Source organism: Sinocyclocheilus grahami, unplaced genomic scaffold, assembly GCF_001515645.1.
Source record: "Sinocyclocheilus grahami isolate Dianchi unplaced genomic scaffold, SAMN03320097.WGS_v1.1 scaffold31.1, whole genome shotgun sequence".
Lineage (NCBI taxonomy): Eukaryota > Metazoa > Chordata > Actinopteri > Cypriniformes > Cyprinidae > Sinocyclocheilus > Sinocyclocheilus grahami.
This window is the reverse complement of record NW_015505210.1, coordinates 2266738-2286259: the sequence shown is the minus strand read 5'-3', so window position 1 is coordinate 2286259 and position 19522 is coordinate 2266738. Positions and strand designations below refer to the sequence as shown.

General features: G+C 36.6%; 2 protein-coding genes across 3 annotated transcripts in view; both read right to left on the bottom strand.

Moving 5' to 3' along the window:
- The window catches only part of LOC107575966 (tyrosine-protein kinase CSK-like), a 28305-nt gene extending 16720 nt beyond the window's left edge, over nt 1–11585 (bottom strand). Inside the window, exon 1 of the mRNA XM_016262267.1 lies at nt 11136–11585. The gene's annotated coding sequence lies outside the window, so the exon portion shown is untranslated. The remainder of the gene's footprint in view (nt 1–11135) is intronic.
- Nucleotides 11586–14225: 2640 nt separating this feature from the next.
- Nucleotides 14226–19522, bottom strand: part of LOC107574174 (enhancer of mRNA-decapping protein 3) — a 7185-nt gene continuing 1888 nt past the window's right edge. For both annotated transcript variants that reach the window (XM_016260638.1, XM_016260646.1), the window contains exons 4-7: nt 18774–19118; nt 18549–18702; nt 18249–18466; nt 14226–15930 (exon numbers count right to left, since the gene is read on the bottom strand). In XM_016260638.1, coding sequence (XP_016116124.1) covers nt 15596–15930; nt 18249–18466; nt 18549–18702; nt 18774–19118 — 1052 coding nt within the window. In that variant the 3' untranslated portion in view covers nt 14226–15595. The remainder of the gene's footprint in view (nt 15931–18248; nt 18467–18548; nt 18703–18773; nt 19119–19522) is intronic.

The following is a 19522-nucleotide window of genomic DNA, read 5'->3' as shown; positions in this document are numbered from 1 at the left end:
TAAAGGCTGTGCAAGTTTGTTTTGATACTATTACCGGTTCAATCCTTCCACATTATTTTCACAAGTGCAGTGCATGCTGTGTGCTTGTGAACTAGATATGCTTTGACACTGAGCGCCTTGACCTCATTAATACGTCAACCAACACTGACTGCCAATCTGTTCAAATCAAAGTAGCTCTGGCTTGAAAGCTGCAGTGAGTTCCACAACATGAAGTCACTTCCTGTCTGAGCTGCCGAGAATAAAACAATCTTCCTGTATTGGTACGCAGGCATTGGTGGGAGATGAGCACTATGGGTTGAAGGGTGCTGGCTAGAGCAGCAGACGGCAAAAGGGGCACCAACAACTGCACAATCCACAGAAGCCCATACAGTGAGGATATAACACACTTCCCTTTAAAAACAGTCTTCACCTGCTGCTCTGACTACCTAATTTTATACTCCCCAAACATAGGAATAGCATGAATCATTTAAAGACAGGAAAATGTTGTAGTAGCTTGCCATTTTAAATATGTCCAAATTTGTCTTAATGGTTCTTATGTCTTAAAAATCTTGTTTTAATGGTTATTTTTCAAAATACAAGGTAGAAGGAATTAAAGAACTAATTTTTCAGGGCAGAATGGAACCATTTTACTTGTGTCGTAGGTCAGAGATCTTCAACTTTTTCAAAAAACAAAAAAAGAAAAACAAAAATAAAAAACAAATAAACCACAAAACAAACGGAGAAACAAGCAAAAAAACTTAACAAAACAATAATAAAAAACAAAACTAAGATAGTAAAATAAAAAAAGTAAAAAGTGGAAAGATTGTGAAATGAACTGTGCAATAAAAAATGCCACAAGTCATCTGCAAGAAGTGGCAGGAAGATATTTTGTTTCAATTTAACTAACCTCCTCTTTACCGCAGTTGCCAAATAAAGCAATGAGCTATTAATATCACTCTCTCATAATCCACTCGTTTGCCACTTGAAGCTACCTGTGTGCTTAACAAGACATTTTATTAGTGCTGTTTGCTAAGGCATTCATTATTATTACTCATCATCACATATACTTGTGTTAAGAGATTTGAACAATCCCTCTAACCTCAAGCAATACACTTTTGGTACAGAACTCAATCTGAAATTGTACTTTTGCCTGATAGATGATCAAATAAAAGAAAAATCCCATTGATTTTCATTAAAGGATCTGCCCATAACACACTAGCAACCACCTAGAAACATAAATATAAATTATATGCTAACCCTGTGAAAAAATGTGAAGTAATAGACTTGCATTAAATAATTGGACTGTCGCACTGACACTAAGCTGTGGAAATCGTCCAGATGGTGTTATTGAGTTTAAGCTCACCCTAAACAACTGTAACAGAGGGAAACAAATGATGCAATCATGTGAAAACACCTAAATATGTTACACACAGACAAATAAGATGTCACATCAAAAAAGCAGGATACTGCCAAATCTGAGCAATGTCCAACCACAATAAACGTTCATTTAGAAAACAAGAGGTTGACATTCAAAGAGGAATGCATTCACCAATCAAAATCAATGAGGTTATTCTGTGATCAGCAACAATTTCGGGGTGTGCCTTGGCAAATCCCTTGTTACAAATGATATCATTGTTTAAGGACTGCATCGCCAGGGCTACGCCTCGCACAAGAGAACTTTTCATTCCTTGAGTCTCTAAAAACTTGCAGCAGACTTTTGGAGGCCAGCAGGCAGCTCACTGGAACGGAGCAGGCAACTCTGGTGGCTCGAAGATGACAGGGACTACAGAAGTTTCCAGAGGGTATGATGCAGAATCAAAGCCTTTCCTTTTATTCACAGACTTTGACAAAAGTCCCGTTGTACGGCAGAACTGGACACTCCAACCCGGCTCTATCAAGGCTGGGTCAAATGGACATCGACTTTGGTTTTAAGGACAACTCAGATATCGTTAAAAATCCTTTATGCAACTGCACATACAAACATAAGTGTTTAGTAAAGGTGTTGAGTAGTCTCGCGTAGGCAGAAGGTCTGGGAAACTTGCCCGCTCTGAATGGCTAAGTCCCGCCCAAGAGGCCATATGACTGACAGATAAAACAACCAATCACGTTTTGTTTTGTGCCGCATCATGTTAAGGGCCGTGGAAATGTCCCCACAATAACAGACCGTGTGTAAAAACTCTTGAACTTATTTTAAAGATTATATGCCACAGACTTTAAATATTTCACATACTTTTGAAAATCCAGCGTTTAGTTGATCATGATAAACGCTCATTGTCCCAGTTGTAAACACGACGGCTTTCTTCTAACATGAGGGGGTTTGTCGTCACGGCATATTTGTTTCAAGGCGGAAAGTTAAAGAACGCGACACGCACGTCTTCCGGAAATCCTGTATAATTCAACCAATCTGATGACGACTTCGAAACTCCCGAAGTGTTTCCAATTTTGTGTGCCGTATGCATCAGATGTTCAGCCAATGGTCAGTGGGCGTGATGTCTGAGGCTGAGACTAGGTGTTGAGTAACAAGACTATGGCAGAACTCTACACCAATTAATTTTTCCATTGTTTTTCCTGTTATTTAGATTACTGGATAAGGATTAAAGGTGAATTAAATTTTTATTTTATTAAAAATAATCATTTTGAAATAAATTAGGCAAAAGTGTGCACTTGATATATATATAATGTAAATTGAAATAACAATTAACAAAGAGGAATTTTAAGAATATAAACAATATATTTGAACACAATATAATAATAATAATAAACAACTACCACAACTAATAAAAATTTGTTAAAATATATTAGTGTTTAACATTCCTCTATATGAGAGCAATCTTTGATTTTAAACTGATTATTTATTATTGTAATTATTATTATAAAAAATAAAAAAAATAAAAATAATAATAATAATAATTAGTTTGAAAGTACTTTGGTAAAATATAGTAATATTTTTAACATTCCTCTTTGTGAGAGCAATATTTGATACATTTTAAAATAATTATTGTTGTTATTATTATTAAACAAAATAAGTTTAAAATCAAGCAAATAAAGATGTACAAATCTATTCAATTTGTTAAAAAAAATATATATATATCTCTTATACACATTGACTTTAGATTTTATCATGACTATAAGATTCAATTCAATTCCAGACCCACTTCTCCCCTCGTATTCCCCTCATTTTCCCCTCATACAGAGGGCATCCTGATCATCTTTACAGTTCGGTCTTGAAACAAAGCCCGTCGCAAGGGCTGTGCCAAGCGACCACACAGGGCCTCGCGCCTCTAGAGGGCCTCGCTCCTCCTCGTATTCCCCTCATTTTCCCCTCATACAGAGGGCATCCTGATTATCTTTACAGTTCGGTCTTGAAACAAAGCCCGTCGCAAGGGCTGTGCCAAGCGACCACACAGGGCCTCGCGCCTCTAGAGGGCCTCGCTCCTGCCTGCATTTTATGTCGTTTATGTCTCATTTTTATTACTGTTTTCCCACCCATTTTGTCCTTTGAAAGACTAAAATAGTCATAGCTGATAGACAGCATAAGACTCTGTGTATAAGAATGAGTTAAGCGGTTTGTTGTTAGCATGACAAAAAATTTTAAAAATTAAACTTTTAGGCTGGTCTGCCTCAGTGGTCCAACAGCACTCGTCAATGTCAAAATGATCGAGATGGCCAATCAAATCAAAGAAGGCGGGTCTTACGGTCACAACGCAACGAGAGTTTGTGGAAAGATGTAAGTAGTAGTACTGTATTAGAAACTGTTTTACGATAGAAATGTTCAGCGACCGACAGTAATACACTATCTAGTGATGTAAACTACTCAACTTTCTTACTGTCACAACGCAACGAGAGTTTGTGGAAAGATGTAAGTAGTAGTACTGTATTAGAAACTGTTTTACGATAGAAATGTTCAGCGACCGACAGTAATACACTATCTAGTGATGTAAACTACTCAACTTTTTATGAAATTTCGCCGTTTTGAATTGAAAATATGCGATCATGATTCATGTAAATCATAAATGAACGTGACAAGAGACGTTTGCATTTGACTATTATTAGACATACGAATATGAGTGAATGTGCACATTTTAAAATAAAATATTATTTTCAAATAGTGTAAATTGATTACTACTTCATATGAAGAGTTCAGATGCAAAAGCCTCTAAGTGCAGTTTGAAATTTTCTTCTAAAATGAGCATTTTTATCAGGCTCCTATTTGTAGGTTCAGCAATTTCACTTTAATGGCAATGAATAGTTTCTTTTCTTTCCCATTAAAGTAAAATAACTGAACATAAACATAGGAGCCTGAGAAAATAACCATTTTAGAATCAATTTTTAGATGGCACTTAGAGGCATCTGAACTGCTCATAAATAACAAACCTAGAACTTATTTCAGCATTCTTATTTACTTATTTAATTGCTTTATTATTATTATGCAGTACATAATTTGGGGGGGGGGGGGGGCAAATGATCAGTGAGAGCAGAACGAATGCGTCACATTTTAAACTCAACAAAATGGTCAAATACATGTCTCAAGAGCATGAGAACAAAACAGCGTTGGATGAAATGGATTAGAGCCCTGCCCGGGCCTCAAATATAGGCCCTAGCCCGTTTTCTCCCCCCTTTTCCCAAAAAAGCTTATACTATTTCAGCTATTAAAATAGTTGAGTTTTGTATGTAATGGAAAAGTGATTATATTGCTTCGTGTTATTTTATAAAGTTAATTTAGAAAAACGTTTGGAGCATTTTTTTCCCGTTAAATTTATGTTTTTTTAAGTAACGACCAGCGGCAGACAGTAAATTGATCATATATGTTTGATCAATAGCCTTCTCAAATCATCACGACTTGCCAAAAATAAAATCTATATATAACAGTTCAAGCATGTCACAATGTTAGTTTAAATGTTTAACCTAGATAAATGTGCGCTGTTAGATGCATATCCAATCGTTTGTGCGTTGAAGAGTTGAAGCTAAAGCTCGCTTGGCAGCACATGGAGGCGCCAGCGTGATCACTTGCATTTTTTTCTAACAGTGGAAACAACTTAAAATACGCAGTCATTTTTGCTCATAAAGGTAAGAGTAATACATCATTCTAAACTGTAAAGGGTCTATTTTTATTTGTGTGCACTCACAATATCAACAATACGTTGTGCTTTTATAAAATAAGGAAAACAAATGCTTTCTGCCATCTCGGGCTTGAACAGGAGCGCTTCACAAAGATTAACCTAAACTCAGCGAATTGCCTCACAGACATGATAAAAATATATAGAAAGCTTTAAATTACTACTTTAAAACTAAATTATTTAAATCGAAAATAGAAACTTTTTCATTATGTAATCCGTGCATATCTCTCTAAAGGCACATTCAATGAGGACATGGCAAGTCATTTTATTTCATCACCATAATTGATGGATGTCTAAAATATAAAAATAAGGAAAAGCCTAAAGCAGGCCCGATTATAATTTGCTTTTTTATTTAATAATATATAATAATACATAAATATATATATAATACAGTATAATTAAAAAAATAAAATACAGATTATAATGGCATATATGTAAAACTTTGTCCTATAATTGTATGGCTGCTTATATTTTCAGATTTTTATGTTACTCTGTTCTAAAAACCTTAAAATTTAAAGGATTTGCTGCAACACAATTTTGTCTGATATGTGAATTATTTATTAGCCTATTTTTTTTTATCCATGCAGCAAATGCTTTAAAAACAGCGTTAAAATTTACTTTATTGCATTCCAGACGCTTTTAAAGTACTTTTCACTATAAATTGTACGGGTAGCTTGAATGTAAAACATTATCATGAATTCGTTGTATTCCCATTTGTAAAATAGCCAACAAATTAATTGTTGTAGGTTAAACTTTAAAACTAAATTATTTAAATCGAAAATAGAAACTTTTTCATTATGTAATCCGTGCATATCTCTCTAAAGGCACATTCAATGAGGACATGGCAAGTCATTTTATTTCATCACCATAATTGATGGATGTCTAAAATATAAAAATAAGGAAAAGCCTAAAGCAGGCCCGATTATAATTTGCTTTTTTATTTAATAATATATAATAATACATAAATATATATATAATACAGTATAATTAAAAAAATAAAATACAGATTATAATGGCATATATGTAAAACTTTGTCCTATAATTGTATGGCTGCTTATATTTTCAGATTTTTATGTTACTCTGTTCTAAAAACCTTAAAATTTAAAGGATTTGCTGCAACACAATTTTGTCTGATATGTGAATTATTTATTAGCCTATTTTTTTTTATCCATGCAGCAAATGCTTTAAAAACAGCGTTAAAATTTACTTTATTGCATTCCAGACGCTTTTAAAGTACTTTTCACTATAAATTGTACGGGTAGCTTGAATGTAAAACATTATCATGAATTCGTTGTATTCCCATTTGTAAAATAGCCAACAAATTAATTGTTGTAGGTTAACCCGATCTCATGAAAGTGCGTATAGCACGATTTTCTGCTTCTATTGGCGTAATATTTCTATGCAGAAATTGACTTTGGCATGCAATAGACTGATGAATTCATAATTAAAGGCATGGCTGGTTTAGTCAACAAAGATGAAGAGCTTGAAAAGAGTCCGCACATTCAAACATTAAAGCATCACAAGCGAGATGAGAACAATATATGCAATTTACTGAATAAAACAAGGCAAACGTTTCGGTCACATGTTGACCATTTTCAATGCCAAGCTAACAGTTAGCGTATTGCATATATTGTTCTCATCTCGCTTGTCAGTCTCAGGTTGCTTCTCTGGTTTAGTCAACAGAAATACGGGACACACAGGCCTATAATAACTGCTGAAATGTTTGCGCGGCAAATCTCAGGTCAGTCTGAGCGCTCATGGTATGCACAGTGCGTACAGCCGTACACCTGCGGGTGCCACTGATGCAGTAGATCTTACAATTCTAATGAGCGTGTGTGTGACCGTAATTCGTGCGCAAGCATGACAGTGAGCACGGCATCACAATCGATCAGATGCGAGTTAAAGTTGCGTTCGTTACTAGAGCACCCCCCCCCCACACACACACAAATTGCAGAGGGCCTCGCACCCCCTTGCGACGGCCCTGTTTGAATGTCACACAAAACGTCATACATTGTGATTTATGCCGTCATGTTCAAAGTGAAGCACATGTGAGACTCAGTTGGGGAGGCATGACAGTTGCCTTCAGGCCACACGAGGAACCAGGAAACCAGCTTCAATGAGAGAGAACAGAGACGTGATGTGCTCAGAGATAGAGTGGATTCCAGCCTCGCAGCCTTTCATCCCCTAAATCCATCTACTTCACATCCTCTTAACAAAACATCTGATCTATTAGAAGAACGCTTACAAAATACTACTTTGGGTCAGCATACGACCCTACCCGAACGTTTGGATGCTCTTCAATTCTCACTTTCAGCCACAAATGGGGCATCTTTCAGCATGTTAATTTAATGAGTACAGTCAGTATGTTTCAGGAGGGCCGCTGAGATATGCTCTCTATTTTTAGATCAGTTATGAAGTGCTAATGTGTCAGGATGTGTATCCGTGAAAATTTCAGAGGGAAATGCTCAATAACAGGCATTCATTCGCATATATTTGTCTTAGATTTGTTAGATAGACAAAAATAAATCCTAATCCAATCCTTCTGATATTAGCGAAATATGCTGTAGCATTCTTTCAATGACATAAAAATAATTATACATGAATATGATAATCACGGTGATACCATCTGAAACAGTTACTGTACCACTATTGTACTATTTTTTGTAAAGGCAATTATTGCATTTGTGCCGCTGAAGGTGTATAAGAAGCTGAAAATGATATTAGTGAAAAGCAGCATTACGATATGTGGAATTCTTAACTTTTACTATCAGTGCACTGGGGCAAGATCCAACAGGTTGAGAGATTGTGACCTCAGGTATTCTGCTCAACACTCCCCCAAGGATATTCTGCACATCACACCTGACGACACAAATGTTTCATGAGATTGTTTTCTGTCTTGGAAGCTGATAAGACCAAACTGAGCACACATAGCCATGCTATCATCTCATCTTCTTAATAAACAAATTAAAATACACAAAATAATTGGGCTGCTGAAAATTCAGTTTTGCTGTCGAAGGAATAAATTACATTTGAAAATATATATTCAAATATAATTTTTTTTGTTGTTTGTTGTATTTGCGATCAAATAAATGCAGCATTGGTAAGCATAAAAGACTTCTTTCAAAAACATGAAAAAAAAAAATTACTGGCCCCATGATTCAAAATGTAGTACATTTAAATTGTATTTATTAATAATCCCATTGTAAATGACAGAGCTGAAGAGCTCAGAAATAAAGACATTAATTCTGACAGACACTCCGAGATGCAACGAAGCACAACTGAGGAGCTCTTGCAGGTGTGAATAAAAGGAACTGAACAGGAAGTGCTGTTTTCATACTCTTCAAAAGAGGGGATCCGCTTTTAACAGCCATCTGTGCGATGACAAGGACAGCCGATACGATTTTAAGCAAAAAAGAATGAAGGCAGAAATGGCATAAAATATAAACAGTTACACATATAATGAGGACAAGGGAGACGTTCTAGAATGGCTGCCCAGTTAACAGATTAAAAAAAAAAATCTAGCATAATTTATTGAAATCTCATGTTGTTCCAAAGTTGTATGAAAAAAGAAGAATTTTTGCTTTTAAAGCTCCACACCAGCCAGTGTCATGGCAGGGGGCGTCTCACACCAGCTTGACCCTCTGGGCAGAGCTGCTCCTAAAACTCCCTTTGATGCTTAATTACACTGCTCTGTCATCTACTGACAAGCCACTGTGACAGTAGGGAGGCAAAGAGACGACCAACATAAACAAGGTGAGCTCTACAACCAAGCATGCAACTAGAACAACTTCAGTTTAGGTCTGATCTTCTAACAGAAGACTTGGCATATAACATCACAACATTTATGGTCATTTTTGCAGCTGGACAGTATCTGTCCCCTTATTTTGAAAGGCAAAATAACACTGCAAAGAGATTTGACAGTAATGAACGGTATCAGTATCGCGTGTCAGGCTCTGCAAGGAAGTGTTGTTATTAAACTGAGCAGTGTATGAGAATAAGGAAATAGCATATGTCAGTAAAACTGACTACTGTTGGCAAAATGAGCAAGAAAACAATGTACAACAAAAGTAAACCACAAAGCACAGCAGTTTAGCAGCAGGGGAAATCCCATTGTAAATGACAGAGCTGAAGAGCTCAGAAATAAAGACATTAATTCTGACAGACACTCCGAGATGCAACGAAGCTCAACTGAGGAGCTCTTGCAGGTGTGAATAAAAGGAACTGAACAGGAAGTGCTGTTTTCATACTCTTCAAAAGAGGGGATCCGCTTTTAACAGCCATCTGTGCGATGACAAGGACAGCCGATACGATTTTAAGCAAAAAAGAATGAAGGCAGAAATGGCATAAAATATAAACAGTTACACATATAATGAGGACAAGGGAGACGTTCTAGAATGGCTGCCCAGTTAACAGATTAAAAAAAAAAATCTAGCATAATTTATTGAAATCTCATGTTGTTCCAAAGTTGTATGAAAAAAGAAGAATTTTTTTTAAAGAATACACATGGGAACTGGGTCTGTGAAGCCCCAAAACACAAAAGCACCATAAAAGTACCATACAAATATCCATATGACTTTGCACTATATTCCGACTATTATGACTTTGTGGTAGAAGCTTGCTGAAATCTAAGTAATTATTTACTGAAAATCTTCCCATGCTCTGAAGCTTTAAGATCTAATGACTATTAAATACCAAAATTATTTTAAAAAGCAGTGTTTTTCAAATGTATAACTGAGATACTATTATAGTTTTTACTAATATTTTACATTTTAGTTAATTTATTTTAAACTTGGTTTTGTGTTCTTGTCATTTTTAAATGTCTGTATAGTTTTTATTAATTTTACTTCTGTTTTAGTTTGTTATTTTAGTACATGAAGTTAAATATATTTTATTTATTATTTTTATGAGAAATGTTGGCTACTAGCTGAAATATTAATTAGTTTGAACTAGCTCAAATATAAGTTTGAACATTAATATATACAATTTGAGTTAATGTTTATTTTAAGTAACTGAATATTAAGAAATGTAATATATAATATATAGCATATAATAAACTGGGTAAAAAGACATGCAATTACCAACACAACTTTATAACATTTTTGTAGAATAAAAGTACATTTCAGAGCCCATTTCAGAGGTTTACTGGCAACCACTGAAATATTGTGCATTGGACATTAACTATTTTTATGAAACTTTTACTGTCCTAAGCATTACAGTCAACATTCATTTTCATTATGTGAAAAACAAGAGTGGTCTGGATATTCATTTAAAAAAAATCAATTAAAAAAAACATGACAGTGACAATTTGGGGGACTGGTCCTTTAAAATCTGCACTATAGGAAGAGACCTTTGGATTTCAACCTTTCTAAAACCATCTCATTAATATTAATGAAGGCAAAACACACTGAAGTCTTTCTACTACAATTTGAATAACTGCCCTTTTAACATGGGGACTTTTTTCTGTTCAAATAGCACGTAACCATTCTAGGTTTGGTTACAAGTGACTGAGCTGTAGCCTATGTGCTTACTAGTAAATAAGAGTACCATTTCATGCTACCCTGGCGTCCCATAACAGCTAAAAACATGAGTGTCTGCCACCAAAACTCCAGTTCAATCCCACATTCAGATGTTGTTATTAAACACTCAAAAAACCATGACAACATAACAATCCCAGAATGATGCTGATGGGGAACAGCACTGCTGATCCAATCAGGACTGGCAAAGAGACAATACATCTCAAACTGGGACTAGTCCATTATGCACCATCCAATGCATTTTATAATGCAATGCTTTATGATGCATCTTGCACAGATGCTTCAAGATGATTAATTAACAAATCATGAATGACTTCCAAAGACGCGTTTTGTCTCATGCAGGAGCCTCAAGTGGCTCTTATTTGGACAGCTGTGAAGCAGACCATCGCATTCAAATTCAAAAACACAATGCGCCCATTCTTATACATGCAGAAGGTTGAAAGAAGCAAAAAGGTGGTTAAGATCAAGCTATAATATTGGCATAATACATAATACAAAACAGTACCTATGTGTTCTGTAGATGATCAGCCCTTGGTGTCCAAAAGCCTTAAAGTTAGAGATGTTTTAGGCTTGTCCACTAAGTCCATGTGTGGGTCAAACCCACTAGATCGTATCAACAGAAGATACAGAAGTAGTCATTCACACATTCAGCAAAACAGATCTTCCATAGAGCTTTCCTTTAACATCAACGCAGACAAAAGATGATCGGCTCGTCCGTGCATACAAATATAAGCCCCCAAACCGTTAAAGACCGCAGCGACTGAATGCGCTTCAATTTAAAAACCCAGCGCGTGTGAGAAAACGAACGGCTCGGCTTAAAAAACACAACTGTTGCAGCGTTTCACAAACCGGAGAAGTCAATAAACGGTACGCCGCCTGAAGCGAGCAGTTTTTAAGCGTTACGGAAGCGCAGCACACCCAGGGGCTACAGCTGTCTTTTACACACACACACACACACACACGTTCAGGCACTTGAAAAGGAAACGCACTTCTTCAGACAGCCCCGTGCGTAGTGCGCATGCGTCTCTCTGGTGCGCGAATTTACTAATTCAACTAAAGAGAAGGCTTAACACACACACACACACACACACACACACACACACACACACACACACACACACACACGTACGTTCAGGCACTTGAAAAGGAAACGCACTTCTTCAGACAGCCCCGTGCGTAGTGCGCATGCGTCTCTCTGGTGCGCAAATTTACTAATTCAACTAAAGAGAAGGCTTAGCTTATGAATATTAATTAAGTGGCGAGATGTGATTTGATGATAGCAAGAGGTTGGTAGGTGGGCGGCAGGTTGCTGGCCAATTACAAACGTTATAATGACGGCTCGTCAATATTAATGACGCTGCGTAACTGGACGCTCCGTGAAGGTTACCAAGCAACGTCACTACACATAATTAATATTAATAAGCAGCCGTTTCCGTGGTAGGATTCGTAATCTCGCATTTGGAGACAGGAGCGACAGCACGCGCTTTTAAAGAGAATTGCAACGATAAAAACATTCATTCATTAAATTTATTTAAAAAAAAAAGAATGTTGTATTTTTTTTTTTTACAGCATTGTAACTGTAAATAAAACAACAACAGTCATAAAGTCATATTTCCATTCTCTTTATTTATTCAGTCCTTACACTTCAAGGTTGACAATGTTAAGCATGTAAGGTTTCCAGTGATATCAGAACTATGCAGAACAGATGTCACTAATTCACAATTAATGGTAAGGTTGTTGTTGTTGTCTAAACCAGAACTGAATCGTGTCTTGCCTTATACAACAGGTGCAGAGATAAACGATCAAATTACGCAATGCTGACAACCTTTATCTCATGCTTTTGTGAAGAAAACGGCGAAAGAATGGAAACCCGTGGAAAGAAACCAAAAAGTAGCTTTCAACTTTTGATACTGAACAAAACCCCCTCAAACGTCTCTCATATTTGATGACATCATTGTGGGGGAGCCACAAAAATGAACATCACCAGATAACAACAAAACATTTTCGCTTTTTTTTTTTAACTGCTCAACTGAGTGTGGTCAGATTTTAGAAGCAAACTCCTACAGAGGAATGATTTATATCAAACTGCATTTTAACATACATCTAAGCACAAGTAGTGCTTAGGTATCAAACAATATTTAACTGAATATTACGACTGGGCTCTGTAGCGCTTACCAATTAGAGCCAATTTTTTATTTTTGAACACCAAATGGGGAAAAAAAAGTACAGCAGTAATATTTTCAATTTCAAGTAACAAGTCGTAAAAACAAGTTTAGTGCTGAATTTGCTCAGTAACGGCTGTATTATTAGACACACATGTTCTCCTATCTGTATTCATCCACTATAAGATGGACCTTTGCTATTCTGTGACATTACATCATTACATCATTAACTTATTAAAGGAACACTCCACTATTTTTAAAAATAGGCTCATTTTCCAACTCCCCTAGAGTTAAACAGTTGAGTTTTACCGTTTTCGAATCCAATCAGCCGATCTCCGGGTCTGGCGGTAGCGCTTTTAGCTGTAGCTTAGCATAGATCATTGAATCTGATTAGACCGTTAGCATCTCACTCAAAAATGACCAAAGAGTTTCTATATTTTTCCTATTTAAAACTTGACTTCTGTAGTTACATCGTGTACGAAGACTGACGGAAAATGAAAAGTTGCGATTTTCTAGGGCGATATGGCTAGGAACTATACTCTCATTCCGGCTAACTTCCGTCAACATAACCAACGTGACCACCTGCTTGCACAGGGAGCGTGCTGGGGACTATTTTCAGGCGCTGCGTAATATCATTGCGCCTGCTGCCCCCATGGTACGGCAGCAAAGTTCCTTGATAATTACGCCGGAATGAGAGTATAGTCCTAGCCATATTGGCCTAGAAAATCGCTAATTTTCATTTTACGTCGGTCTTAGTACACGATGTAACTACAGAAGTCAAGTTTTAAATAGGAAAAATATAGAAACTCTTTGGTCATTTTTGAGCGAGATGCTAACGGTCTAATCAGATTCAATGATCTATGCTAAGCTACAGCTAAAAGTGCTACCGCCAGACCCGGAGATCGGCTGAATGGATTCGAAAACGGTAAAACTCAACTGTTTAACTCTAGGGGAGTTGGAAAATGAGCCTATTTTCAAAAATAGTGGAGTGTTCCTTTAATGCTTTTAATAATTACCTCTCATTTAGTCTTTGTTTTTAAGCTCAAAAGCAAATTAAAATGAGCTCCAACAGCCATCAGAGGCTGCACCAATAACCTTACAGACACAAACATCAACAATGAAAGAAAAGGAGGAGAGAGAAAAAAAACAAACAAAACGATTCACATTTAATTTTTTCCCATGACTGAGAATAGATGATGTGTATGGTCTGTTGGTTTCTAGTTTATCCTAACACTTGTAACAAGAAAGATTAGAAAATCTGGGGCGGTCAACTTTAGCGAGGTCACCCCTAGATTGTACATAGCTTAACAAATGTTTAAAAAAAAAAAAAAGCAAAAAGGAAAAAAAAAAGCGCTTAAACCATGATTGTGGCTTATGGACAGAAAACAAAAATAAAATCAGTAGAAAAAAAATCTTCTAAAATAAATCTGGGAGAAAAAACAAAAAATATTTGCAAATTCGGAGAACATCACAATAAAGCTTAAACGAAAAAACATTTAGTAAAAAAAGTAAATTAGTCTGATGAAAGCAATACATTATTTCCTGGTCAGTTTGAAACCATTTTAAGTTCATTATTGTTGCATATGGATCTTTTATAGAGCATTTGCGAGTCATAAGTACCTCTCATTTTAATTGTGAAGGCATATGATACGATCTGAAGATTCAAGCAAATATTTCAACTGTCCTTATCAGTGGTTTTGAAAAACTCATTATTCATTACCCAAAAGAACTGAGTGTGCAGCACACACTGACTTTTTGCTTTGTAATGGGTTTTGTGAGCACAGTAATACAACCTGTAATAAAATCATGAATCGATTTCAGCAAGCAGGTTTCTTGCAACACGTGTAGCATCTTTCTTAAAAGATCCTTGTCTGATGTAACCAAACAAGCAATGCCACTTCGATCCGAAACCCATTTAAAACAGGATTTCCTAAACTGCTTATTTTTGAGCACTGAGAACTGAAACAAATGGAAATGAGGTAAAGCACAGCAATGAATATTAGCCTAAGAAAACTGGTGGCCAATGACTGCTTAAAATGGTCAGTATTGGTCCAATGGCAACCGATATCACAAACTAGTTTTTTAGTGCACTTATCTTCCCATTCAAGTGTGCAACATTTTATCACTGATGAGATCCCAGTCAATCTGGGCTTGGTCAACAAAGCAAATAACGCTGTAAGAAATTTTGCATGCAATAAACTGCCATAATCCCAGTGCTTTAACACTGACTTTGATCAATCTGGCACAAAAAGAAAAACAAAAGCACAGGAAAAAAGATGAAACCCCTATCTAATGCACATTTTTCTATGGGGAAAATTAAAGTCGATCTAAATCAGCACATCCAACGATGAACTAAAAGCAAATTCTTCTATTTAAGATGCTGAAAGTAACAGAATAAGATTCAAAAATGCCATAAGACCAATTCAGTCGCATTAAGTGTGAGCCAGTTGCTTTTTTGTGGCTTTACTGCATATTTAATGGGTTACGAAAGTTGTCTCATCCAAAAAGATCAGCCTTGCATATTAAAACGGCTGCGTGAAAGATTATTATAAGACTGTTAGAATGCAGCAGACGGCGAGTATATTGACATTGGTTCTGCTTTTAACATATCAGGTTTGTCACAAGAGCTGGTATCATTTGCCATCACTTCCCTTTGATGGGAATCATCACAGAAGTATAGAAGAATATGAGAAAAATAGAGACTGAGAAGTTTCAGTTCTGCTGCAACATTCAAACCGTGGTCCGTTCATACTTAAAATCTTTAAGGCAGGTTCAGTGAGCCTTGACCGTGAAAGTCAACGGCTTATACAGAGTGCAGCGGAATGACGAATTTACATCCAAAGGGGGAGTGGTATTTGATCCCCACTTCCTGGAATACCTGTCGGGGAATGCCGATGTCACACAGGTAGACTCGGCCGGCGTCCTCAGACACAGGCAGCGGGAGGCCGAGGGAAAGTGACCATTTTGCTTCCACGGCATGTGCCTGTCCACTTACTGGAGGGTCGATGCTTAGTACCGGGGCTCGGTTCTGGTTGGCCCAGTCGGCGGCAGCCTTGTACCAGGGCTGCTCCCTCAAGAATCCGTTTTCATGCGAATCCAGGCAGTTTATGACCAGGTCAACTGGCGTCTCGGGCAAGTCTGAGGGTGAAATTACATTTTAAATTTTTTTTTTAATGAGTGGATAAGACTAATGTACTTTAATTTTTAACACAGAACCCATTTATATATCATACACCTCCCACTGGCTTTCAGAAGTGTTCTGGTATATTACATAAGGAGGGTGGGTGGGTACAAAGTTAAACATGTTTTTGCAATTCAGAGTGGAAGTTTCCAAGACTTTCTAAGCCCATCTAAACAAAGCATTCAGGTGGGTGTGTTAGGAAGATATGTGACATACAGAAACCATGCTCAAGGTTTTTTGTCATCAAAATTTGTGTTAATGGAAACAGACATTTGGGAGATAAAATCAACTGGATTACACTGGTGATCCAATCATAAGTGGTCAGAGGTCATGTTGATTAGAGATGCGCAATACGAAAATTTTGGATAATAGAATAAGCTGATTATTTTATTTTTTTTATGGTTGATAACTGTTAAAAAATCAATATTAAAATTTTATACCATTTTGTCTAAATGAATTAAAAAGAGCAATTCAAGAGAAGAAGACACAGCGCTTCAGAGCAAACGCAGGCGAACCTGAAGCTTCAAGCTGCTGAGTGGCGTTTGGATGAATATGTAAACATATTCTGCGCCCTTTACTCTCAATAACAAAATAAACACAACAAAAACTGACAGCGGTGAGAAAGCAGCAGTTAAGAACGCATCTGATTACAGCGATGTGGATATTTGCACAAGCTCTGCAGTTCGGTCCAGTCACGTCACGTTTATATAGTACCTTATGCAATAGACAGCCTTAAATCAAGCAGCTTTACAGTATTAAACATGTCGCTTTCAGTTAGAATTACAACTTGATTTTCTGTTATAAAGCAACTCTCCAGTGTTGAGCTAATGATAAAATCTTTTTATTAGTGTGATTTTTTTTTTTTTTATTTCATTAAAGTGATGGTTTGGTTTGTAGAGATCAAAGCTTGATCTAGCTCAGGACTGTTTTGATTATCATAACCCTATAAGGTATTTTAAGAGAGATTATGTTGCGAGTAAAATAGTTTATCCAAAAATAAGTGTCTTATCGCTTACCTTTATTTTGTTTCTTATCCTTATGACTTACAAAAGGAGATGTTAGGCAGAATGATGTCATTCAGTTAATATTTGCACAAGCTCTGCAGTTCGGTCCAGTCACGTCACGTTTATATAGTACCTTATGCAATAGACAGCCTTAAATCAAGCAGCTTTACAGTATTAAACATGTCGCTTTCAGTTAGAATTACAACTTGATTTTCTGTTATAAAGCAACTCTCCAGTGTTGAGCTAATGATAAAATCTTTTTATTAGTGTGATTTTTTTTTTTTTTATTTCATTAAAGTGATGGTTTGGTTTGTAGAGATCAAAGCTTGATCTAGCTCAGGACTGTTTTGATTATCATAACCCTATAAGGTATTTTAAGAGAGATTATGTTGCGAGTAAAATAGTTTATCCAAAAATAAGTGTCTTATCGCTTACCTTTATTTTGTTTCTTATCCTTATGACTTACAAAAGGAGATGTTAGGCAGAATGATGTCATTCAGTTACTTTTTCATTTAGCTAATGAAATGGTAAATGAGAGAGATTCTCTGTCTGTCATCTCATTTTGTGTGCCAAATATATTTATTTGTATAAATTAATTGCATAATTGTATTTTTCATACTATGATTTTCAAAAGCTGAAGTGATTACCTTTATTTGTTAGAATATGTATAACTCAATATTTTAAATAATTGCAAAATCTGAATAATCAAAGTCTACTGATTAATCAGTTCTAATAATCGTCAGATATCAAAATAATAGTTTGTTGCAGCCCAACAAAGAGTGAACAATTTAAGGGGGTCTGAATACTTTCCGTACCCACTGTATATATATACTGTATATCTCCAATATCAACCAATAATGCTAAAAAATATCTGATATTTTAATAAAATAATAATAGTTATAAATGTAAAAAAAAAAAAAAAAAGATACTGTTGTAGTGAAGTGAAGTGACGTGACGTGACATGTGGCCAAGTATGATGACCCATTTATCCCATCCAAAGTGCGCACACACACAGCAGTGAACACACACCCGGAGCAGTGGGCAGCCATTTTTGCTGCGGTGCCCGGGGAGCAGTTGGGGGTTCGGTGACTTGCTCAAAGGCACCTCAGTCGTGGTATTGAAGGTAGGAGAGAGCGCTGTACATTCACTACAATCCCTGCCGGTACGAGACTCAAACCCGCAACCTTTAGGTTACGAGTCTGACTCTCTAACCATTAGGCTACGACTTGTATCATGAATGACTGTTAAATCTAGATGCAATAGTGTCACACCTTTCACATTAGAAACCAGTTTGCCTCCCGTCTTCCCAAAGAGTGCAAGTTCGCTGGTGATGGCCTCCAACATCTTGACGAAGTTTGGCAGGAAAAGGATGACCTCCACTTCATGGTTGGCCAAGTGCCGGCCACAGCTGATGCCCTGAGCACCTTGGACATGTGGTCCACACAGCAGGGTTACCGTGGGCCGTTGATGCACATTCTTTGGGGTAAGTCTATGAGAAAAACCAGACCAATGATAACCAGACATGCTGAAGATATTTTTGATTACGCAATTTCTTTTAAAGCCCCACAAACCTGTTCGGGCCTCCAAGTAGCGTGAGGGCCATCTGACTCGCACATACACCTGTCATTTCAAGCCTGCGCTCCAGAGAGAGACCATGACTTTCTGCTGCAGCTAATAAACGCTTGTGCAACTCGAAAGAGATGCTGGGTACCACCAGCCCTGAGTCTGGGATAAATGGCATGAATTAAGACAAATTTAGATAAATTATCAAAAAGATCATGAGGTCAAATTCTTACCAGTGCTATATTCTTTCGTTCCATTCTGTGGAACTGTGATCTGTCTGTAGACGACGGGTTTGGCCTCTAGGATGTTCTCGTCATGCCGGTATCGTGATGGCGTTTGCTCTCCAGGTGTACCTCGAGATCTCGCACCATTGCCTCGCCGTTCTGACGAATCGATCTGCGAGAACACCGCAGCCTTGTCGAACAGCGCCAGGTTCCCCTCAAAATCAAAGTCCTCATCGAGAACATCTTCCATACCATCTCCAAAACATTCATCGTCTTTGTTCTTCATATGACCTCCGTTCTTCAGCCCATTCTTTTTTGGTGTGGCCTGATTTGGACCTCTGCAACTAGACGACCCTAGAAACAGTTAAAGTGGGCATTAGTTTTCCACTCCAAAATCTTTCCACTTTTTAGTTTTCATAGGCCACATTTCCACTGTTTTTAATCAATTTAACAAGACTAAGTTAATAATTATCATGATTTTATAGTGATTTTAAAATAGAAATATTAAACAAATTGTAATGGTAATACTGCAAATGCTGTAAAATAAAATTGAGTAAACAAATATTTGAATTATTTGTACACTACTTTTACTTTTAAATCTCAACCTGCTCAATTTCACAATCCTACAAAGCTATATATATATATATATATATATATATATATACACACACACACAGTATGTATACACACACAATAGTTACTATTGGCATTTTACATTGATATGAACTTTTTATATTAATTTTACATTTGTGATGGAT